The sequence below is a fragment of the Centruroides sculpturatus genome, unplaced genomic scaffold, assembly GCF_000671375.1.
Source record: "Centruroides sculpturatus isolate CEXI.00-Female unplaced genomic scaffold, Cexi_2.0 scaffold134, whole genome shotgun sequence".
NCBI lineage: Eukaryota > Metazoa > Arthropoda > Arachnida > Scorpiones > Buthidae > Centruroides > Centruroides sculpturatus.
The window spans coordinates 591,440-618,084 of record NW_019384368.1 but is presented as its reverse complement, the minus strand read 5'-3'; the positions used below and the strand labels follow the sequence as shown (position 1 = coordinate 618,084).

General features: G+C 29.7%; 1 protein-coding gene across 5 annotated transcripts in view; it reads left to right on the top strand.

The window, feature by feature from the left end:
* The first annotated feature begins 6,083 nt into the window (after positions 1 to 6,083).
* Positions 6,084 to 26,645, top strand: part of LOC111613184 (SUN domain-containing protein 2-like) — a 36,812-nt gene continuing 16,250 nt past the window's right edge. For 2 of the 5 annotated variants that reach the window (XM_023354549.1, XM_023354536.1), the window contains exons 1-3: positions 8,223 to 8,527; positions 20,810 to 20,957; positions 22,846 to 23,024. In XM_023354549.1, the coding sequence (XP_023210317.1) occupies positions 8,403 to 8,527; positions 20,810 to 20,957; positions 22,846 to 23,024 (452 nt within the window). In that variant the 5' untranslated portion in view covers positions 8,223 to 8,402. Of the gene's footprint in view, positions 6,196 to 8,221; positions 8,528 to 9,528; positions 9,686 to 20,809; positions 20,958 to 22,845; positions 23,025 to 26,645 lie in introns of those variants that run through there. The other 3 variants (XM_023354555.1, XM_023354541.1, XM_023354562.1) reach the window with 3 other exon arrangements.

Sequence of the window (26,645 nt, the reverse complement as noted above, 5' to 3'; positions counted from 1 at the left end):
AGCAATAGTCATGCCAAACATCTATCTATCTCCTTTCAAAAGATTTTTTAATTGAATTTATATAATTACTAGCAGATAAGCCCGGCGTTGCTCGGGCAAAAGTAACGATAACTAAGATAACGATTATTATGTTACAGTCAATCTTACCCGTTTTCACAGAATGCAAGAATTGGGTCCCCTTGTTTCCAGACTAATTAGAGAATTTTTAGATGGGTCTAAAAATATGTTCGATTTCACAGAATGCAAGAATTGGGTCCCCTTGTTTCCAGACTAATTAGAGAATTTTTAGATGGGTCTAAACATATGTATAATTTCCCGCAAAAACGAGAAAAACTGCATCTGCGTCTTGCATGTCGCTTTCTCTTAACAATTCCATTGTTACGTAACAATTCCATTGTTGACACTTTCATTGTTACTTAAAACTTTTATTGTTACTTAAAACTTCCATTGTTACTTAGCACTTCCATTGTTACTTAACACTTCCATTGTTGATGGAAGTGTTAAGCCTTAATCCTGTCCCTCTCCCCCGTGGGGAGGAATTTCGAAAAATCCCTTCTTAGTGTGCGTTTTCGTGACGTACCCTATCTGTGTACCAAATTTCAACTTTCAACTCCTAACCGTTTGGCTCATATCCATAATGTATATAGAAGTTTTAATCCTGTCTCTCTCCCCCCGGGGGAGAATTTCGAAAAATCCCTTCTTAGTGTGCGTTTTCGTGACGTACCCTATCTGTGTACCAAATTTCAACTTTCAACTCCTAACCGTTTGGCTCATATCCATAATGTATATAGAAGTTTTAATCCTGTCTCTCTCCCCCCGGGGGAGAATTTCGAAAAATCCCTTCTTAGTGTGCGTTTTCGTGACGTACCCTATCTGTGTACCAAATTTCAACTTTCAACTCCTAACCGTTTGGCTCATATCCATAATGTATATAGAAGTTTTAATCCTGTCTCTCTCCCCCCGGGGGAGAATTTCGAAAAATCCCTTCTTAGTGTGCGTTTTCGTGACGTACCCTATCTGTGTACCAAATTTCAACTTTCAACTCCTAACCGTTTGGCTCATATCCATAATGTATATAGAAGTTTTAATCCTGTCTCTCTCCCCCCGGGGGAGAATTTCGAAAAATCCCTTCTTAGTGTGCGTTTTCGTGACGTACCCTATCTGTGTACCAAATTTCAACTTTCAACTCCTAACCGTTTGGCTCATATCCATAATGTATATAGAAGTTTTAATCCTGTCTCTCTCCCCCCGGGGGGGAATTTCGAAAAATCCCTTCTTAGTGTGCGTTCTCCTAACGTACCCTAACTGTGTACCAAATTTCAACTTTCAACTCCTAACCGTTTGGCTCATATCCATAATGTATATAGAAGTTTTAATCCTGTCTCTCTCCCCCGGGGGGGAATTTCGAAAAATCCCTTCTTAGTGTGCGTTCTCCTAACGTACCCTAACTGTGTACCAAATTTCAAGTTTCAACTCCTAACCGTTTGGGCTCTGCGCTGATTATTATTATTATCAACCCGTCTCGATTATATATTAGATTAGATATAGTCGTCGAGAATATAGCTAATCGGGGCCTCTTGCACCTACGCTTTTCATATCTGGTATCGACTTTCATCTATCTAATTCCGTTCTAGAGATTAATGAAGTACCCCAGCAATTTGAAAAAACCGTAGACCTTAAATTACCACTGGTGTCCGTCCGTCCGCCCGTCTGTCTTTCCTTAATCTCGAGAACGGTGTTAGTTAGATGAAAGACGAAACTAGATATCGAAATCTTAGAGACAGGAAGTCCGGATTGATTATATACGAACTTCCTATGAAAACAGGAAGTCATATTATTTCGATTCAAAACTTTCCCGGAAGGTGTTAGACCCGCACGACTCTATTGTTAAAGGAAAAGTATGATATACAGGGACAAGCCACTACTCGTTTGAGGTGGAGAGCATATATTTTAAATTAAATACATTAAAAATATAATTAAAAATTGCAGCACTGCATTGTGATGGTGTCACTAAATAATTGCTCGGTAATATTTAATTTTATAGTAATTTTAATATAATTAATTTTTATTTCCCTCGTCTGTAGAATCAGATTTTATTTTCTTTTGTTTTTATTATATTTTTCGATTTACTTTTATGATAAAAGATAAATAAAATTTATCTCTTCTTTAATTTATTATACTCCTGTATTAAATGTGGGCAATTTCATAAATTATATTCATTTTACTACTTTATTTCACTTTAAAATTATTGAATTAGAAAATTTTCTAATTTTTTTTTCTTTTTACAGATTAAGAATATACTTTGATTGGAATTCACGAACCAAAGTCGTAAAATATCGATCGATTCGCTTTCATTTAATGTAACTTAAATACATTTCCGATAAATTCTTGTAAGAATTTTGTAATTATAAATAAATATATTTAATAATTGCCATTGTATTTTCGTTTTATCATAAAACATGAGAAAACGAGTAGGGATTTTTAAAGCTTATCGTATATAATAAAGTAATCTGTGACGTATATTTCGTAATTCAAAAATTTGAAAATTACTTCCTCCAAACAGAAAATATGTGAAAGGTCAATGATATGTGTTAAATCCCTCTTCCCAAAGAAACTTCAATTGAGAAATTACTGTTACTTCACTCTGTACAAAAGTATATTCAATTACGTTATTGGCCAACCAAAAGGAATTCTTTAGAAATTTTTAAAAATATATTTTATTCATTTATAATACATACAGTCACGCAGAGAACTGCAAAAACCTAGAAATTTACAATTAAAACTTATTAATTAAGCCTGCACTTATTATATAGTGCCACGAAAAATGGCACTCGATCTATAACATATAACAGGCCCTTTTCCATCACCAAATAATTATACATGTAAAAAAAATGTGAGGCCTTAATCTGCATATTTTAATAATTAATTTACAAGTAAAACTTTCTTGAAGTATTTAAGTAACAATAAAACTTGTCCACTGCAAACGTATTGACATGTACAATTGGATTTGCTTACTTTAACACCTCAAGATAGTATAATTTTCATATAATTATTGCATGCTGGTGAGTGTTTATAATAACATACATTTATTAATAATATCAATAAGACAGATTTTTACTGTTTACAAAAGAAACTTTAATTTCTTACACTTATCTTTTTACAAAAAGGATTAAATTTGAAGGCCTGTATCCGAAGTCCAGTCGAAATAATTCTTGTTGACACCCGCTATCTCTGGATAAACGTGTGAAAGATTTATTAACTAAAAGAAGAATGGGAAAATCTCTTATGTGTATGCTCCTCAGCCAGGTAGTGGAGAAGAAGAAAAGACAAACTTTTGGACAGCTCTTGATCAAGTTATTATGTGTGTTCCTGTGAACGAAGGTTAATTTGTGGGAGTGATTTAAATGTTGGGAAGAGGAAGAATGCGGAAAGAAGAGTTCTTGGGAGGTAGAATGTGGGAGAAAAGAATTGAGAGGGAGAAAGACTAGTCGATCATGCTGTGGCTTTTGACCTTGCGCTAGTTAACACCTACTTTGAGAAGAAAGTGAATCAACTGGTTACATACATGAGTGGAGGTAGATCCAGCCAGATTGATTTTTTCTTGTGCCGCAGGAGAAATCATCTGAGTGAAGTAAGAAACAGTAAGGTGTTAAATGGAAAAAGTGTTGCTGCACAACATAGAGTCTCCTGGTGGATTGTGACTTTCTTATGGGCCATTGTAAGAATTGTGTTAGCGAAATTGAACAAAGGATTAAGTGGTGGAGATTGAAAGAGGGGGAATTAAGGATAGAGTTTAAGATAAAAGTGTTAAAAAAAATTAAGTTTCCGGATGATGTGAAAACATAATGGCTGCTGAATAGCAATTGCATTTTGAATGTTGGAGAAGAGGTTTAGGGAAAAACTTCAGAGAAGCGGTCACCAGAAGGAACTTTAGTGGTGGAATGCTGAGGTACCGGTACAATCCTCAGTTAATTAAACAAAAGAAAGAGGCAAAGAAAAGGTGGGATTTGATGGGAAGGCCTGAAGATAAAAAATCTTACGATTTGGCAAATAAATTGACTAAAAAGGCAGTGTTTATTGCGAAAGCAAAGGCTTTAGAAGTGGCTTATAAAGTTTTCGAAAGGAAAGGTGGAAAGCAGTTGATAAGAATTGCCAAAGCAAGAGATAAGGCATCAAAAGATTTTACCTCTATTAAACTGATTAAAGATGATAAAGGAGTTGTATCAAAAGATTCGAAAGGGTCAAGGAAACATGGAAAGTATATTTTAGGAATCCATTGAACAAGGAAAACTCCAGAACTTTATACGAGGATGGAGAGGCAAATGAAGGAGTGATGCAAGATATTAGCAGAAAAGAAGTGGAAAGAGTGATTAGGGAAATGAAGATGGGGAAAGCAGTAGGCACTTATCGGATTCCGATTGAGGCTTGGAGAGGTTTGGATAAGGAGGGAATTGATATCCTCTGGGACCTTATGAAGAAACTATGGTAGCAGGAGAAGATCCCAGATGAATGGAGGAAGCGTATTCTTGTACCGGTCTTTAAAGGTAAAGAGGATGTACAGGATTATGGAAACTACAGAGGCATAAAGTTATTGTCCCATACTACGAAGATTTGGGAGAAAAGTGTAGAAAGAAGGATTAGACAGAAATCTGAGATTGGAGAGGAACAGTTTGATTTTTTTCCGGGAAGGAGTACGACTGATGCTATCTTTGCTTTGAAACAGCTGATGGAAAGGCACAGGGAAATACAGGAAGATTTGCACATGTTCTCGTATTCATAGATCTGGAAAGGGCATACGATAGGGTACCAAGACGAGAGATATGGAGATTTTTGAGGGAAAAGAATGTTCCAGAAAAATATGTTAGGCTCACCAAGGAAATGTACGAGGGAGCGGAGGCTCAAGTTAAGAGTAGCGTGGGCACTACAGAAAGGTTCTCCGTTAATATTGGTTTACATCAGGGATCGGCCCTTATCTGTTTGACCTGATAATAGACGTGTTGGTTTGTGACGTGAAAGTGTGGTACTCCGTGTTTGCGGATGATATTGTGTTGTGTGAACCTTTCCAAACCAAGGCTGAGAAGAAACTGGAAGAGTGGAGGAAAGTTTTGGAAGAAATGGGCATGAAGTTTAGCAGCTTAACTAAAACAGCTTATATGACTCTGAATGGCAGGGACGAGTGCAATATTAAAATCCAAAGTGTGCCGCTTCCTGTAGTTCCGAGTTTTAAGTATCTAGAGGCCTTTGTTGAGATGGAGGGAGAATTGAACTCGGAAGTGCAACATAGAATTCAATGTGGATGGTTGAACTGGAGGAAGTTGAGCGGTGTGTTATGTGACAAGAAAGTTAGCTGCAAACTGAAAGATAAATTGTAAAAATCGGTTGTTAGACCTGCAATGTTGTATGGGGCTGAGACATGGGCAGGACATGGGCAGGACATGGGCTGAGACAAGAAAGAAAGATGGAGGTGGCGGAGGCGAAAATGTTGAGATGGATGTGTGGAGTGTCAAGGAAGGATAAAATAAGAAACGAGTTTATTAGAACTTCTGTTACGGTTCATCTCCCTCGAGCAGGAAGATGCAAAAATGCAGGTTGAGATGGTTTGGCCACGTAGAACAAAGTAGTGAAGATTGTGTTGGAAAGAGGATCGGAAAACTGGTAGTGAAAGGGAGGAGGAAGAGAGGAAGACCAAGGCTGCGTTGGAAAGATAAGGTGGGGGAATACTTGAATCAGATGGGCCTTAGGAAGGAAGACGCCCTTGATAGGAAGAAGTGGAGGAAACACATTAGAGAAGGAAACGCCGTCCCATATAAATATAAAAGGAAAAGATCAAGAAGAAGATATATATATCGATAATATATACTGCTGGATTTATATTTATATGTTCTTTTATTTATTATGTGTTTGTCTTCTAAGAATGCTAAAGTTTAAATTTGAAAAATGAAAAAAATAAAAAAAGAGTTATAATAAGTCCTGTTAATAGATACGTACTAGTGGACAAAATAAGATTATAATAAATTTTGGACATTGAGGCATATCAATTTAATCAAAAAAAGAGTTCTAAATTTCGAATGCCGTAACGGATAACGAAATTCGTATTTGATAAGATTAAAAAAATGTTTTGAATTCTTCTCGCTTGAAGATGATTTTAAATGAGACTTATAGTGATATTGGTTTCTCTACAACAGGTTTTTTATTGTATATAAATTTAAAATTATAAATTAATAAATATTGTACATAAATATAATAATTATAAATAATAAATTATATTTAAAATATGTAATAAGAAAAGTAGCGGATTTCTGCACTCCTGATGCCTCATAAATCAAGGGGNATTTCTGTACAGGTGCACGAGGCACATGCCTGGGCCTCATAAATCAAGGGGGCCTCAAAATTCAGCTCTCAAAATAAAAAAAAAAATTATTTCATTTAATTATTATTATTTTTTTCATAATAAAAATAATTAATAATTTAGCAGTATTCTTCAAATTAAACTGACAAATGAATAACAAATCAATAGTAAATTTAAAATTAAATTATTTTTTATATCCATGGATTACTAGACTTTTTTTGTTTTTAACACTTTTACTTATTGAAACTTAATAATTCTAGTACCAATAAGTTTCAATTTTCATAATTAATACAATCTGAACATCGATAGCCTTTTAAATACAGCAGGCAGTTGTAATTTTATATTGGTTAATTTTCAAAGTTATTTCCCTATGTCTCACTTTATTTTGGATCACCGGTATAGTGCCTACCAGAGTAAAAACGTAGAGTGTAAGGATAGTGAAAATATTTAGAGTGGAGCTTCAAAATTGAATTGAGCCTTGGGCCTCTCGAGTGCTAAATCCGCCACTGAATAAGAATTAAGCGGTCTATAACTTTTTTTTTTCAATTTATGTAAGAGAAATCTTTTTAAGAACAAATTATAAATTAAAACATAAAAAATCCTTTCTAATCTCTCATATAAAGCTTAATTTTTGTACATATATGCATTAAATCTAGTTATAAAATAAGTTTTAGTCCTATGATTGGATGTACTGTACTGTATATAAATTCAACTTGCGTTAGAAGAAATCTTCTTCTATTGTTTTCTGGAGCCAGTTCTAGATGCCCTATCCTAATTATTAATATTATCTGGATAGAAAAGGGGATTTATTATAATCGCATTAAAAAAATACATTTGGGCTTGTTGATAATCAATATTGTTTCTATTGTACAGTACATTTGCAAAACCCATATCGAGTTACAATATTGTTATCCCAGAATTGTTTCTAGAAAAAATAAGACTCTCTCTCAGAATATACATGTGTTATGCAAATTCTTGTATTTATAAGATACAGTATTTTGCAACTGTTCCACTTAATCCCTCACTTGTAATGAATCTAAATAGTGAATATTATTTGATATATTATATACTATACAGTCTCCAGAGAAATTGACATTAAAAAAATATCAAATATACGGTTAAAATATAATACAATAAAATGAAAAACAAAATACAGTAAAGTAAAAAAGAAATATACAATTAGTTATATACTAGTAGGCCTTTAAACGTGGATCTACTTAGAAATTAGCCTTAATTAATAAACAGTTTATATAATTATTATATTTAAAACATTTTGACAAAATAATAATAATAATAATTTTCTGCTTTGTAATGATTTGAAATTACATTTTAAAATAGATATTAAATACATTATTAATTAAATCTTATATTTAAATTACATTTTAAATCACTTGTTTCCTGTAGCCGAATGTTTTAAGTGAATGAGACTTGAAACTTGAGAACTTCGAATGATTTCATGGCTTTCAGGCAGATAAATACAGGTAAACAAAGTTCGAGAAACATGAAATTTCGGCGACATTTTCCGTTATACTGGAAAAATATCTTCATATTTTAATAAAATTAATTTATGTGATGCATCTATGTCATGTTCCACTTTCCGAAAAATCGATAATACCGTAAGCCGAATAAAGGCATACATTATACGTAACATCCATAAATAAATAAAAAATAACGCCTACTTTTATTTCACTGACCCCTTTTTACCTTTTAAACACCTGCCACTAGTAGATACAATTAGCTTAAACCACGACAATCGTGTAAGATGCATACAAACCTACAAAGAACATCCCCAAAATTAAATTAACCGACGTACAAACTACAAGATTTACAGCATAGATAAATGCCGCTGCCCAATGACTAGTAGACTACAACGCCCACGACATTTTCACATAACGAATTTCTAGTTACGCGACAACTGCGTATATGCGTAACGTTTGCTCTTCTCTCATTGACGTACAGTTGTGTATACAGTGTCACGTGAATGAAAGCGTTGTTTTGTTGTTTCTAGACTCGAACTGTGCTTTGGTATTGTTTCATATTTTAAGATTTTAACATGAAAAAGTCGTTTAGGACTTGGGAGAATGCTTCTCCGAGCTCTCATCGTATGACATTGAGGAGTATATGCGGTAATAACTGTTGCGCTGGAGCTGGACACGATCATAAAACCACTCATAAACAGTAAGTACGTTATAATTTGGCACATAACCATTAAATGTTTTAAATTTCTACCCTCGAATGAGCTTTTAAAGTCTTACTTTTTTCAAATTCTAAACGTGAGAAGCACGTGTGTATCGTTCATTGAAACCGCAAATAATTCCGAATGTTTTAAGCTTTTTAACGTATTTAAAATCTTATATAAGCGAAAATATACGGTAAAAAAACTTTTTAAAAGTCTAAATAAAGCGATAAATTAATTATAAATAAGGAAAATAAGCGGGAGGTCTGCTTACTTCCGTCATCTCCCACATAACGAGTCGACTTACATCATTTCTATTTATACGTTACGTCACGTCCGAATTTAAAAAAAAATATATATATATATAATTATAGATAAGCTAAACTTCATTATCTTTATTTTATAATTAAAAATTTATGCGGGAAGGCGTAAAATCAACTGTAAAACAAGGTTAAGTGATTGTATACATGCGCTGAATATATAAGAAATAGGGAAGCATGTCAAGTTTTCGCATTAATTTTAATCGGAGAATAAGGGATTATGCTTTAAATCATATGTAGAATAAAGCATTATGCCATAAATTATGTATAAAATACGCAATTATGCTGTAAATCACGTATGTAACACGAAATCACGCTGTAAATTACGTATATAAGAAGAAGTTGCGCTTAATTTACGCTTAAAACGAAAAAATTAAGTTTAAAATAAGGAATTATGACTTAAATTACGTTTAAAAAATAAAGAATTATGCTCTAAATAACCTATATTACGCTTTAAATTATGTTTAAAAGTAAGATTTTCTGTGTAAATTACGTTATAAATTACGTAAAATCTACAAAAAAAAAAAGCTTGCGTATATTGTCCTGTACCTTAAATTACGCCTTAGAGAAGAAATCGAGCCTTAAATTATTTTAAAAAATAAAGAAATAAGGCTGTAAACTGCGTACAGAAAGTGTACAGAAATAACTCAAGTAATGCTCAATAGGTGGCATCAGTGTTGGTCGTGCCGCCACATTAAAATTGTGGCATTAGGACGATGTAGATGTATGGTTAGTTCATTCCTGTCTTTTTGGCAAAATTCCCATTGAGTAAATAAATATTTTTCAACTAAATCTTTTGATTTCTGAATTATAAAAAACACTTTCAATTATGTCTGATAGGTAAGTTGGAAATGAATTATTTAATTTCATATAAAAAATGTTAAATCTGTCTGTATGTCTGTCTGTATGTATCACTTACTAAAATTGTAACTTAAACCTTTTCAGTGATGTAGAAAAGTTAAATTTAGTATTTAATCTATTTACATTTCACTCTAAGAGTCACACATCTTGCTTTTTTACTGCATGGAAAGTATAAATTTGTACATTTCTACCTTACATTTTTACAATTAAGTTATGTAAATCCACTTTATTATATGATTTAATTGCATTATTTGATTTATAAATCATACCAAAAAATACTAGATGTGTATTAAATCATTAATTAATGCGCATAAATCTTTACACTTTGTGTGTACATTAATACAGGTTTTACCGTATTAATTTCTGTATAAAAACTTTAATTTAGAGTTTACGTTGGGTCTCGTATCCGTTATACCTGGATTATAAATATACGAGTGTATTTTTGCATTTTAAACCGGGGAAAGTTTGGCCAAGACGCGTCGTCGTTGCGTCTCCGAAACTCCGTGCCGGCCGACGGTTGGGTTTTTCTTGCACGGTTAAATGGGGAAATTTAACGTACTGTACTCTTATGGATTTTAAACTAATTTATAAAACACAAATTCAGAAAAGTGTACAATAAATTCAAAAAGATGAACCCCCTGCTTGCCACTGATTGGGTTTTTCTATGTGATTTAATAGGGAAATTTAATCACATAGTTTTATGGATTTTAAATTAATTTATAAACAATAAAATTTAAAAAGATTAAATGGATATATTTGTAAAATTCTTCTGTATTTGTGTAGTATGTTTCACTTCGCTAAATCTAGATCACGTTTATTAAAAAATGTAAATTTGTCGAGACTAAAATATAGAAAAAAACATGAATTTTGAATGAGATTTGTTTATTATATTTACTTGTTTAATTAAAATTTTGAGTGATACGTAGTAATTTTGGATAATCAAAACTGTGTTTAGGTATATGTGTACGGAAAATAGTTTTATATTTGAGAATATTTTTCAGAATTGTGCGGAATTTAAGCCTACATAATGTAAAAAGCTGTTTTAAAAGATTTTGTGAGAAATAATTAATTTTTGTTAAAATTTCTAAGAAATTCTGTTGACCTAAAAAATCATTGAGTGTTTAAGTACTGTTTATAATAAAATCATCATATGAAAACCTGAACTAATCATTTTTTTTTAATTTTATTATTTAAAAGTAAGTATTAATTCTGTAAATAAAATTTATTTCTAAAATTACGTAAGATTCATTTGTCATTTTAATGAAACAACATTATTGATTAATAACTTAATTACTACTTTTATTAAAATTATTTTTTTTTATATTGCTACCAATAAATTAAATAATAAATTAGTAACAGCAATATGATTTAAATTTATAAAAAATAAATTAGTATCTTCAGCAAGAAAGGGAGACAAAGAAGCCTTGGGTCATAGAGGAGATAGTAAAAAAGATGAATGAAAGAAGACGATACAAAAATGCTAACAACACAGAAGAAAAAGAAAAATATGCAAACAGGCAAAGGAAAAGTGATTGAATCAATTATGTCTAGCAAACGGAGCACCATGCAAATCCCTCTTGTAATTTTGTCTGGATTATATAGAAGTTTTCAGAAATTTGGGGGTATAACTGTATAGCCATCTCTGATGATAAATGGAATTATAGCTTTATGAACAAGACAGCCAGAAGTCCAAGACAGTAATGCATCAGATTGCCACTCTAGAAAATCTAAGTCCAGGTTGCTCACAAATTTTATGAGTCAGTAACAAGCATATGTCAAGCCTTATCACTATCCTAACTCTCATTGTAAGCATTTTTAAGTCTATAATGGGCATGTAAAAAGATCTTTCCATATAAACATGGAGTGTTTTTCTTTTATTTTAGCATTTTCCAACTAAATGTTTACTGTTCTAGACATATACATTTGCAAAATTGCCAAAGCAAATTTATAAATATGATTCCTTTTCATCAGTTTTTTAAAAACTTGTTAGTCAGCATGAGTCAAATATAAAAATTAATGACAAGCATTGATTTTATTCTTTCTTGTATTCACTATGACTTATTCAGATGAAGAAATGATTCACCTTGTAATGTAGTGTGAGAATTTAATTTTGTTGTTTGTATGTTATGTATGTTGTTTTTATTTCTACTATATTAATTAGGCATTAAATCTCAATAGTTAGCTCAATGCTTTTCAGCTTACTGGCATTGCACAAATTATGGAATTGCATTCCTCAAAAATATCAAAATTATAGATGACAATTTACTTATTAAAACTACTATTTTAATTTATTTGTGAATGTAAAATATATTAAAAATTCCAAGAATTTCTAAAATTTTATATAAATTAGGGTGTCCAGTAAGAACCTCACAGTTGCCAGATAGGTTTTATAAAAAGTAAAGCAGAATTCCTAGAAAGGTAGCTCAAATTATTTTTAAAGTGGTCTGAAATATAGTAGTCTAGAGCCTACAAATATCGTAATCTGCTACTCAAAGCCCAATCCTGAAACCCAGCTATATTTTATGAAATAAGGGAAAAAAGAAAAGAGTAGTCTTTGTGTAAGGTGACACCCAAAAATGTGTTACTGTAAAAGCAATGCCATATTGACCAGATTAGAGTTGTTCTTGGTCTATTGTTCTCTTATAGCATGGAGGCATTTCAATCTAAACAAATAAGTTAATGTGTGCAAATCACAGTTTGGACAGAATTTTCACTTTGATTTGAAGTGACCATATTTCAAATTAACTGAATTCCTTAATGTGTAAATCTCTATCTCAGACTGGGACAAAAGTACAGTTATGAACTAATAGGATTTTGAACTATCCAAGTTTGAATTAACAAGGATTTCCTGTAATACTTTCTTGTATAATTAAATCATACAAGAAAGTATAATATAAGGAGTTTAGATGTATATTGAACACATATTAGATTTTTTTGTTATATCTAGTTGACTGTTTTGTTATCCAGTTTTAGCTAAAACAAATAAATTGATTTTATGTGAATTTGGAATTCAATGATGAATCATTAAATAATACAATAAACCAATTAATATGACTGGAGGTGTTTAAAGAAAATATTTCAATTTTGATTGATAACAAAGCAGGTTAATAATAAATCTAAGGAGAGACAATTGTAACTTATCAGTAAAATCAAAATACAGTGGGTGATTGGTTAACGAACACTTTCGCGAAAGATTTTTATGTTCGGATAACAAACACGTGATCGGATAACGAACACCCCACAGAACAAACACAAGAAGAAGCGATGTAAAATAATGAATACCGATTGGTCTTCCCTTGTCTTCTGGCAACAATTCAAAACTTTTCGTAGTGTGGGAGACGTTGACATCGACGCTCAAGCCAGTATATACTGATCAGATAGTATTCCTCCGAACTTGGAAACTCTCCCTCATAATTCCAGCCTTTTGTTTTTCTGACAAAACAATTCTTTTATGTATTCGCGAGACTGTTGGGTAGGCACTGCTTAAGTTTTGTGTCTGTTTTTCTTTTCAAAAGGTGAGAGTATAATAGCAAAGGTAGAGAGTGGGCAGAAGATGCCTAATGTTGCTGGGCAATATAGCATGAACAGATCTACAGTAGGCTGCAGTTCAATCTTATTTAAGAAAAATATAATCAAGAAGACTGAAGCAGCTAAAGGAGTAATGAAAATCACATCTGAGAAATAAAGAACATTGAAGAGTTCAAAATGGAACCTGAAACAGATCTGAGGACAGCAGAACGCCAAGAACTCTTGAATGAAGAACACCAGAAAATCGGCGCGATATGTTTTTTTCTGAAAAAAGAGGATTAATGCCAATATCTGTTATTAAAGATCCTTTGAAGAATTCGGAGGATGTGAGAACAACGGTTGTAGAATGGCATCCAAACCAGGTTAAGGCTTGGGGATTTCTACAATTGCAATGCTATTAATTATGAAAAATCCTGAAGAAGAGAGAAAAGCAATCAACATTAGACAGATTTTTTAACCCTTTCAAACAGAAAAAACATGAGTAAAAAAAATGCAAGACTGTGTATGTATGTATTTTTATTATTGCACTAGCTGCAAGGACCCGCTTCACTGGGTTTTTATTTGTTCGTAAATTTGTATGTAATATAGTTGTTTTTATATATAAAAGACTGTTTTTCTAAGTAATCTAGAATCTAGCTGCAAGGACCCGCTTCGCTGGGTTTTTAAAAAGTAACGATAGTGAAGATTAAGATAATTACATTATAGCCAATCTTACCCGTTTTCACAGAATACAAGAATTAGGTCCCCCGTTTCCAGACTAATTAGAGACCTGGTCCCGATTCTATTTCTGGACGTCTCCTGTTCACATCAAGTCAAACGAACTATTTTCAACGTTTCTGGAACGTTTACAATCGTTCTATAATCGAACCAATATTCGAATTTTATGTTCAAATTTAATTTGAATACTGTTCGAATTTGTTTGAACAAATTCTAACAAAACATTTGAAATAGAAAGCCACTTTCAACCACTTTCAGCCTCATATCTCCCACACCCTTATAGCTATCGAGACACAACCCCCCTGGTGCACGAATGGAGACTTGGGGCTACTACCACATACAAACACCATTCACGTGCGATGTGTAGTTTTGGCGGAAAAGTGAAATATAGGGACATACATGTCCATTTTTATATATATAAATAAACGTAGTAAGAAAGTATATACTTTTTATTTTTTGGGGTCTCCAGAACGAATTAATTAAATTCCCATTAAAACCTATGGTAAATCGATAATTGGTTAACAAACAATTCGGATAGCGAACAAAGTCTTGGAATGGATTATGCTCGTTAACCGATCACCCACTGTATAATAAATTATATTCACAAAGTTTAATTATATATTTTTCATTTGAATTTTTCAATTAAACACCAAAATACCCATAACTTTTAACCTTAAATGACATACAGAAACTTATTGAAAGAAATAAAAAGTAACTAAGTTTTGGTTTTTGGCTAAACTCCATATTCTTTCCAATGTTAACACTATTAAAAGGATTGTTATACAAAGGAATTAATAATATTCAAGGGAAAAAATACAAAAGAATTTCAATAGAGATAGAATTGTGTAAATACAACAAGACAGAAAATGTACAAATGTTTTTTAGCAACAATCCCCATTTTCAGGGATGTTTGTTACAAAGACTTCATTGCTACAGAGATTTAAATTAAACTAGAACAAAACATTTCCATGAAGATAATAGAACAATGAATCAACAAGCTTGTTTATGAGATATGAAAATAAATAAATATAGATACCAAAGTAAATACTAAACAAAGTAAAAAATATACATATAAATATAGATCAAAAGTGTATGCAATAAGTGTTCATGAATCATTCTCAAGATGCAGCTAAGGACTGCATTTCTCTGATTAATAATGTTTTTTAAACTTTAGGAGATTCATTTTGCTTCTGCTGTACTAAGTTAATTGCACCTGACCTCAAGGTTTCTAATATTCCTACATTGTTTTATGATAAAATGCTCTGTGCTAGCTTCAAAGTTCTTGATGCATAGCAACAAAGTTCTTGTAACAAATGTTTCCAAAGTTAAACAGAGCCCAAAAATTGTTGGGCATTTTCTGCATTTTTTTGGTCTACTTTTTGTATTTTTATCCATTAAAACGTCTTAAAATCATTTTATCATGTAACCTTTAGTTTATTTATTTTAACAGAATTATAATTTTTTATTTCATCAATTCATGAATTTGAAATCAAATTTTAATATTCTTTTTATGGAAGGAAATATTTTTAATCAATCAATTTTATTAATTTAAATTAAATTAATAAATTCTTAAATAAGTTCTTAAATTAAATTAATAAATTAGAAAAGTGTTGCAAATGCCATGAAACGGATAGTGTTTGTCAGCTCTCTTTTTATGCTCTTTCAGTAAATACAGTATTTATTTAATGCTGCATTGTAATATCATCTCTTGATGGCATTTTAGATTTTAAAAAGTAGTTTAAATTAAATGTCAGCAACCAATGTGACTATTGAGTAGTGTAGTGGAAAACATGTTGATGCATCATGTGATCTACTCTTAATGATTATTGTTTTGGACTTTGAATGTAAGTCTGTCAATTCTAAGATGAATTTCTACTTTGATCAATTAATGAGTAAATAAGTTTGTTAAAAGGAAGGAAATGAGATGTATTCAAATTTACTGATGATGATAAATAGATATGAAAGTAATCAGGTCAATTAGAAACACATATGTCACAACAATGTAACAGACTGTAGACTTTTTGTATTTAAATCTTCTTCTGCTTTCAAATATTTCTACCAAATTATTGGGCTATTTTTTGGTTATGCTAATACTTGGTTAATAATCATTAACATAAACTAATATGGCTTTATATATATAATTAATAGTTCTGAAAGCAAAGATTGGATGGAGTTCCAGGTAGCATAATTGGGAATGCATCTGCACAGTATGCAGAAGTTGCAGGTTTATCCTATTCTGGCCTGATTCTTATCTTCCAGAAATATCTAAATTAAAAAATTATTTATTATAATTATTTAAATTAATATGAGATGGAAGTTTATCCACTTACTTCTAGTTAAATTAATTAGAGACTAATCATTAACATAGCCCAAAAATAGCGCGATAAATCGGCAGACCATTCAGCATTAATAACTTAATTAAATTGGGTTATGAGTTGGTGTTGTTATGCATATTTCTGTTCTATTTCTTTTATCGGTAGTATTTGTAAATATTTTTTCAAACATCAAGCCTAGGGAAGGTTATTAAATATGACCAAAAATGCTAGTTTTTTCCAGTTTAATAAACTTTTTTTGCTGTTGTAAAAGGTTGTATGTAGTTGATTGAGTTAGCTACTGAAGCAGTTACTTTATGAATTATGTTGATAGATTACTGATAAAGTTCATCCAGCTAAAGACAATAATCAAATGTCAAAAAATATAATGCGTTTGCAAACAACACAATCATTAACTATAATTGTATCTATTATAAAATAGAAATAAGTGATTTTTAATAAAGAATTTTAAACCAATTTGAAAACGAAACTTAAAATGATAATAAGTAAATAACTTAGCTATCATTGGAAATGACTGATTGATCACACACACTGTAATAACACATGCGCTCATCATCTTGCTCAACTATTTCATTTCATAAATAAATTTTGGTACTTTTGAAGATAGATTTCTTAGCAAATATTTAGGAGTTTTCCTTTAAATTATGATATATATCTCACCATTAAAATTCTTTAATTTGGGAGCAAAAAACATTGTAAATTAGTCTTTGGTTTTCCTCCATTAGAGCTTTATTTTTATTTTTTATTTTTATTAGAGCTTTATTTGTATCATAATTACAGATTTTGTTGTTCAATATCTTGTTTTTAATTTCTGTTTCCTTTCCACATGTTTATTTTTTTATATTATGTATGTTTGTTTATAGAATTATATTGAATACATGAGAAAAAAATCATTTAATTCTAATCTTCTAATCTGTTATTGTCTATTAATAAGAAATAAATAACTATGATCTCTCAGGTCTTATTGTTACAATTACAGATTCATCATACACTTTTCTGATTTTTATTCATTAATGCATGATGTTCTGGAATGCATTTTTGGCTTATTCAACAGTCCTCTTCAGCCAGGTTACATATATCTTGACAATATGGTATTATAATTAAAACATATAATAGTCTAATAAATGAAAATACAATATTCATATAAACTGACATTTATATTACTATATAACTAACTGCATACAACATAACATTCATAAAAAGCATTCATAAAAATTTATGTTAAATTATCAAATACTGTAACTTAGAGTTAATTTTATAACTCACAGATGCTGTTGTATGTGATATTTAGCACTTGATGATAATTTCATTTTCGTATGTTCTTTTATCTGCTTTTTCAAGTCTTAATACACCATGAAATCAGAATCCATCATAAGGCCAGTGGACCCATAGTTATTTATTACTAATTAATAAAAAAAATCACAAAATTTCATTAACTTCTTGTTGATTGTTCCCATAACAATTGAAACCTTTAATCACCTTTCTGCATTTTGTATTCTTAAACTTTAATATAAAATTTTTTTAATTTTAATTAATGTTCTTGTTTAATATTTAAGACAAATTAATATCAGATTATTTTAATTTTTTTATGTATCTATACAAATTTTGCTATCCTTAATAAATCTATAGGATGAAATATTTTAATCTAATCTAACACTTCTAAGGGATTTTAAGAGGAAAATATGTTTAATTATGTTTAGAGATTACTTTAGTTTTTAGGGTAAAAATCTATGCTTTATAATAACAAGATATAATTTAAACTCTAGCAGACAGACAGGATTGTATCAATTAGAATTGATGCAGGTTCAATTTATATTATCCAAAATTTTATAGAGGAGAATTGTTATAACAATTGAACTAATATGAGTTGTTAACAGAGTTCATTTATATATAATTTGTATAGGTTTATTGGAAGTGATGTGCAAAGTAATAGTTTATGTACTGTACAGTACATGGGTGAAAGTTGTGAATATGGTAGAAATATGATTATCTGAGCCTTGATTAAAAAAGGTTCTATATTATCCAAAGCAAACCTGTAGAATAGAATAAATACACTATTTTCCTTATAATATATTTTACAAGTTATCATTTTAAAGTTTCTTTTATCTCATGAAGTTTTTTGTTTCTTTCCTTTTATCAATTAACTTCACAGACACTTTATGTATTTGTTTCAGCAGGTAATTTAATGTAAAAAACAACAAAACTAATGTTTTTGATTGCTTTTAGAGATCTTTGTCAGGTTTCTATTTGATGAAGATCTCTGAAACTAGATTAGATATTAACCTAACAAAGTTCTCGGAAAGTGAGTGAAAACATTAATTAGCTTGGTTGTTTTTTACATTAAAGCTATCTGCTGGAACCAATACGTAAGGTGTCTGAATATTTATATCCTTTTTCAGCTTCTGAGGTGAGGTTTCCAACTAACTTCAATGTGAGACAAACCATTCGTGTGTAAAATATTACAACAATAACACACATTTTTATTCTTAAAACTATTGCACATATTAATTGTATAATAAATGATATAAAAAATGTTGTCGTCCTATATTATTAAATTTGCCTAAGGCATAAAAAGAGGTTTAAAAATGATATACCACATAAACTTTTCATATTCATAACTTTTAATTTTAAATGGCCATGGTCATCTGTTATATTCTAGATAGTATTGGTCTGTGTTGCTGAGGATAATTAGGGTTAATTGTATATCTAATGTAGCAAATTTATTTAGCACAGTATTTTCTTTAATTTGGCTTTTTATATACTGTATATACAAGGATCTGTGTTTCCCTTTCCTAGTATAGTCTACCTCTAGTACAAAATTTCTTAATTTCTAATTATTAATTGTAGCATAAGATAGCCTGATTAATTAGGTGATTGTTTGGTTTAATATTAATATATCAAGCTTTGGGATGTTTATATATATATATATATATATTTTTTTTTTTCTAGAACTTTATACATTTGATTTGTTTCACATTTCTTTGATTTAATTATTATGGAACACAGTTCCATAAATATTTTTAGAAATAAAAAAGAAGTTTTTTATTATTTTACTATTTGAGTTTAATGAAGATGAATAATATTTTACAGCCATATAGATATGCTATATAAATAAAATTATAAAATGATTAATTTTGTGCTTCACAATGCACAATAAAAGGAAGATTTCTTCATGCATTCATTCATTCATTCATTCAGATAACAAAAATTTGATGTAATTAATGTGAATAATAATAATTTTATTCATTCCTGAATATATTCTGATATATCAAAGAGAGAATTTGTGCTCAATTTAAACAGGATTTAATGGTAATGCTACTAAATATTTGACGAAGTATCTATTGCTTAGCAGTAATTTAGTTTTTATCGGATAATTATCACAATTGATAAAGAACATTAAATATTTTTAAGTAAATGTGTCTAGTCTATTTTATTGTCCTCGTTGTTTTATCAAATATTTTTTTAAAATTCTGCCATCACCAGAGGGAAGATGATAATGTTTGACACATTGAGGCGGACAGTAACTCTTTAATGAAAGGTCGACTTCATCGTGAGACCATTATTTCTTGCATTGTGTAGAAAGGACAACAATACATTTTAATGTATTGTCTTTTTCGAAAATTGCTTGTAAATTTTTTAAGTTTTCCTTATATGAAAGTAGTTTATAAGTTTGTTACATGTCTTCATAATTTTTTCAAGTTTTGAAGTAAAATTGTTAGTCTTTTAGTTGGTTTGGTTTATATGGTTACGGCAATGCGACACGTGGGCGATCTGCTGAATGAGAAATTCCTCCTTGGATGTCTTTTAAGGGAAACTGGCCCCTATTTAGGTGTTACCAATGTGAAGAAAACCTGAAAAATTCCACGTGACAAGTCTGTTAGTGAGATGCAAACCCACAATCAACTATCAGTTTGGTGGTTTTATCTACTCTGCCACTGATGGGCAGTGTTAGTCTAAAAGACTAAGTCTTCCTTACTGGAAATAAAAGTTTTAAATTAGGAAATCTAAACTCAAAATGAGTTAGAATTCTATGTTTACTTTGATTTATGTACTTGCCTTTTTTTCATTATATGAAATGTTTTTAGTATTTTAATTAGAAATAATAAAAAATGATAGAAATTAATGCCAAATGTTTTTCCATATTTTTAGACTATAATAAGGCTACACCAATAATTAGATGTCAAGTAATTTGACTACAGATAGGTGGTTAAGCCACCATCTCCTGATAATTTTAAGAACTATAATGAATTAATTTTCAATATAAAATTCCTGGGAGAGAAGAATTGGCCCAGAGCAGGGCTCGAATCCACAACTCTTGCTTACCATGCAAATTATAGCCTTATTATAGCCTGATGATATGCAGATCTTTTGAAATAAATTAAAAATTTGGTTTGTGGATATTTTGTTTGATAGAAATTATTTATTTATTCACATTTTTTTGTTTCTTTTTACCAAATTTTTTTGTAAGTGTTTTAAGTAAAATTTATTTTCAGTAATTTATTTTAGTTTTAATTAATTAACACAGGAATTCTCAGAATGTCGTATCATCGACTCATTCAAAAACAGTTAAGAAAAGTAGGATACGAGGTGGAGTAGTTACCAAAGAAGTTAAGAATAATGAACAAGAAATTGGTGCTGACGTAAGAATAATGTCAACTCCTAAAGAGTTGCAGGTAATTTTTGTTTCTATTGTTTGTTTAGATATTATTAAGTCTAAAATAAAAATCGTAATGTCTTTTAAAAATGTAAAAGTTTGGTGGTCAAGATGGTTCCTACTCCAGTAGGGGTACTTGGGAATGAATCTGGGAGCAAACTTTCCAGGAATGTATGGGTAGTCAATCCTTGGATATATTGGGCTTTGTCCCTCACCACCATTATGGGCCTGGCCAAACCCACAATGGATATGGAAAATGGGACTTTAGTGCCGCTTTTTCCATACTTATTGAATTTTACAAAAAATGTAAAATCTGAAATACTTTACTGAAAGTTAAAAAGCCTATGGCTAAATTTTTAAGCTTGGGATTTGGTTTCAAAGATTGTTATGTGAAATATAGGACATTACAAAATGTTGGCATTGTTCTAATTATTGATACAAAGTTTTTATTTTTAAAATGTATAATTCTTTAAAATATATAAGATGAAGATAAATGCAAAAAGCTCAAAATCATTATTAATTTATTATTACATAAACAATATTTATGTTTTTCTAATTGTGGAAATTTAATATTATCTTCAAAAAAGGATTGCTAGAGTTTGTGATATTGTAGTTGCTGGAAATTGCTACTTTACAAAATATGTTCTTTTAATGAATTTAATCACAACAACTTAATTAAAACCAAGTTTTTCAAGTTTATTAACTATTTAATAGTAACAAACGTTTCTGGCGAGTGCAAAGTGTCAGTTGACAAGAACATAAGTTTCACACATTATTAACAATAATAAGTTTTTATGATTTAGTATAAATTTATACATTCCATTTCTAATTGATTGGAGAATATTACATTGATTTAACTTATTTGGTTAATTATATTTTATGAAGTATATTATATCTTGACAATATTGCTGATTTTAAAGACCTATTAGGGAGGAGGTGGAAGTTTTCATTGAAAGTTAGTAGAAGTAGAAGTTAGTGCCAAATGGCTATTAGTAGAAAAAAGTAGAAGTTAGTGCCAAGTGGCTATTAGTAGGAAGACTTATATCTACTTAATACTAATAAAACTGAATGCTATTGGGAATCTTAATACTATATCAGCTTTACAAGAGTGGTTCAAACATATTTTATGGCAACTGTCACATTGCTTCTACAGTTAATAAGGAATGCAACAGTTAGAAGGATAAAGAATGACAGATTATCACATTACTCTGATAGATTCATTTTTCACATCATATCATTAGGGGTTTGAATTTCCAAACTATAGATGATTCAAAATTTTATTTTCTAGTAAATAATTGGAGATATATAGTAAGAGAAATAAGCTGAATTTTATAAGTACAGTAGCCTCTTGTTACATCACTCATTTCAATGTATGCACTTTTTTTATCTTCAAAATATAAACTCTTTAACCAATAATTTTTAAAACATTCATTTCCATTTAAAGAAAAATTACCTTATTCTAACCATCAAAGAAAAATTACCTTATTCCAATCATCAATATTATGACTACCATCATATGAAATACAAGCCACATAAAATCAAGTTGGCACGGAGGTCAAAAATAGAGAAAACCAAGTGGATAGCATCCAATATATTGCTCATTTGGTTTCTCCCCATCATGGGTAATATAATAAGTGGCTACTGTAGTTATGTAATTAAATTACTATATACATTTTTGAAGTTACAAGATAAATTTTAATTAAAATTTAAAATATTTTATGAAAATGTGAATTTAATAAAAGGCTAGTAATTATATTAGAATATTCAAATTTCCAGTTTATTATTTGAATTATAATGGCAAGTGAAATTTAATGTATATTTCAAACAATTTACATACATGAGAATTAATTTTAATTCCAGTTTGATTAATTATATTAATAATAAAATTAACAAAAATCCTTTTGTAGTTAATGCAGTCGGGTCATTCAAGACAAATTGAAGGATCTAAGTCCGGTAGTAATGTCAAATCCAGGATAACGACAACTTCAAAGAAAACGCAAATTATTAGAAAATCTGATACGTCTTTTGGCAAAATGTCTAAAAAATCCAGTGATTATTCTAGTGGCTATAACGACAGCGATTCTGAGTAAGTTAGTTTTTTAATGTTAAAAATTATTATGTACTGCTTCACATTACAAGTGATTATATATAACAGATTTTAAGCATACGGTAAAACCTGAATAAAGCAGAAATCTGCCTAAATGGAAAAATTCTTTGAACAGAGCAGAATATTCTTTTTAAGATAGAAAATATCTTAAAAAGAAACCTGTCAAACTGGAAAAAATATTCAGTACCATGCAATTTCAGTTTACAAGGTTTTACTGTATATATATTAAAAGATATATAATAGCAATAAATAATAACAGCAAAATATATAACACCAAACATTCTGCCATATTATTGTGTATGCAATATGGCAGATCATTTGGCTTTAATTGAAAGTTGGGCTTGTTGATTTATTGTTTATAAATGTATATTTTACCATAAAAGAACCATCAAAAAAACTAGTTTACAATAACAAATGTAATACAGGATAGTATAAATGTCTTGTACCAATAAAGCTAAATTAATGCCGAGAGACAGTGTGTATTTATTAATTAAAAGTTCAGTTTACCAAAAATATGTAATCATTGTACATTGTTTAAAGTAACAATTATTATTTTCATGTATTGTACAATTTCCATTTTCAAATTTTTGGAGAAAATGCAAATGATTATCTTATAATAAACTAACCAGTGCCATAACTTAATGTTATTTATGTCAATGTTTTTCAACCTTTTTCTCATCAAAGACTGGTAGAATTACAGATTATTTTATAGACCAAGTATTTATGTGCGACTCTGAATTAAGTTTGTTTATTAAGCTTATATATGCTTATCTAGAGTTACTGTATATAACAAAGTATGTACAATAACTAGAGTACTATTTAAATGTTACCTGTATCAACTGCACTGGCTTCAATACAGTCAAATATTTTTCTGTGGACCAGGGAAATTTTTTCACTGACTGGCACTGGTCCATAATGTCTTTCAATAATTAATTAATTGTATATTTATGACTCTTTAAATGCTCCATTCAAATCTTTTCAATTTGAATCACCAGGTTTGTATTAATAGTTTAATTAGCTATTTATATGATTTTATAAAATGAGCATATTAGAGCAACATGACAAATATTCTCAGATTTGTAGAAATTGTTTTGCGATATTTTTTCCATATATTGATGTAATACAACGGTTCCCAACCTTTTTCGGGTGGCGACCCCCTTTTTATAAAAGCCAAGTGACCCGCGACCCCCATACAATTGAAAAAGGTATTTTAATAAGGTAATTAAAAAACAATGAAATTAGTTTTTTAGTATAATTTTATTTTAAATTATGTTTAATAATTAATTTAATGAGATGGTTGAAATTGCATATTATTAACCAGCCTCAAAATTCGCGGGTGAGATTTTGTTAACGCCAACCTCATGTCATTCTCAACATTTAATTTATTCCTCTCAAAACTCTCAACACATGTTTCAACCAACTGTGACAGAATAGCGTACCCAGATTACACTTATTTTAATTTTTTAAAAATATATGAAATTATTCAAACTTTAAGACACCATTAAAAATAAATATTGCATTATAGTGAAAATTTTGTTTTAGTTTACTGCATAAGTTGGCGACCCCACAGAAAACCCGTCGCAAACCCATAGGTTGGGAACCCGTGATCTAATACATTGGTAATTTTCAGATATTTTTCTGGTTTTATCATATTGCATGTATATCTAACTTACAAATTATGTAAACATGATGACAAAATTTGACATAATTAGAATTTATAAATTCCTAATTATGTAAATTATGATTTCATACATTTGAAAGATATATCAGAATAATTTAAGACAATTGAAAATGAGTAATATTTAATTTTTTATTAAATATTACTCATAAAAATAAAACAAAGTCAATTGTTAAGTAAGTAATAATAATAATAAATTATTCAGTTTATTGAGTTAAATTTTATCATCATCTAAATAAAATTAAACCATGCGATATGCTTTAATGAAGTATATTAACAAAAGTTACATAGCTTTCAATTACAGTGGGTCTGGTTAACTTGAACTGGACAGGGAAAAACTCAAACTTTAAAAAGTTTTGAGTTATGCAGATTTAGCTAAAAGTTAAGATTTTGTACATTTGTTTATTGGTGAGCCATAATAAACTATCCATACAATATTTCTGTGGGTCTTGCTATGTAGAATTGTTGTGTCAATGTAAACCTCTTGGTGTTGTCCAGAAACTCAAATGCTTAACCAAATACTACAGTTTGAAACACTAACACAACAGTGGTTAACTCATTCTTTAATTGGATAATATTTTGGCATGGTGAGCTAATCATTGTTTCATGTTTAACCGCATGGTTAAATAAGCTACTAAGAAATGCTTTCCCAAATGGCTGAGTTGTTCACTCCTGAGTGTTTACTAAAGAACTTTTTAAATTGCGATATCTTGCATGTAGAATTGATCATTTTTTATTTTTTATAACAAACTTGCCACTACAATTATTATATTTTTAAAATTTTTAAATAGAATTGGACTATAATCATCATTTAAATTAATCTATCAAAAATCCATTTATTTATTATGTCGACTACTTGGAGAAATCCATTTTACATTATCTAGGTCATACATGCTGTTTGGAAGCTCCCCACCCACTAGCCGTCACGTGACACAATGTTTAGTTTTAGTCATACTTGGTTTCTGTGCTTTATAGAATATTTCTGATTAGTTTATTTGATAGATAAATGTTAATTATTTAAATTAAGATTCAAGAGAGTTTATGAAAATACTGTATCAAACCCCAATCCAGTTAAATGGTTAAACTAATTTGAATTAACCAGTTTAATTTCTACACTAGACAATCGGAAAAAGAAAATGCCTTCAAGTAACTGCAACTTTGAATTATTCTGGTACAATCTAACAAAGTTCTACTGTACTTTTGATCTTTGACTCATTTTCAGGAAAAGTAAACATGATGATGTTACCATGGAGGCTCAAATAAAATGTTCAGATGTTTTGAATAAAAAATAAATATATATAAAAAAAATACTTCATTAATGTGTATCTCATAGTTTAATGGTTTAGTTGTGGTGTTATAATGTAGTAAATAAAATTTTCTGCAGATGAAATCATATGATATCATAGTATTAATCTGTATTATTATACTTATTTGTGATTTACAATGGGAATGCCTTTTCAGAATTTTGCATGGCCAAAAGCAATAATTTTTATAATTTAACATGCCATTACAAAAGTGTTTAATATAAATAATGTACTGTACATATTCATTATATTTATTATTTAAGTATTTTTCAAATGAGATTTCTTTCTTTTGTAAAAATATAATTACTCTGCATGACAAAACTATGTTGCTGTGAATTTTTTAGTTCCCGATTTTAAATAAAACAATGTAGAAAAATGATAACTGTAAGTAATATATTGTTTCTAAGCATTCGTTCTTTTAGTATGATCTTACTTTCATTTACAATTAGAAATTATTCCTCTCTCTTCACTAATTAAACATGTAATTACAGAGATCAGGTTTCTTACACATCCCTGTTTCTGAATTTTTGTTTTTCTAAAAAGAAATTACCACTAAAAATTACTTTTGAAAACATTTTTGCTTAATTATAATAATAATAATATTTTATATATAACGCA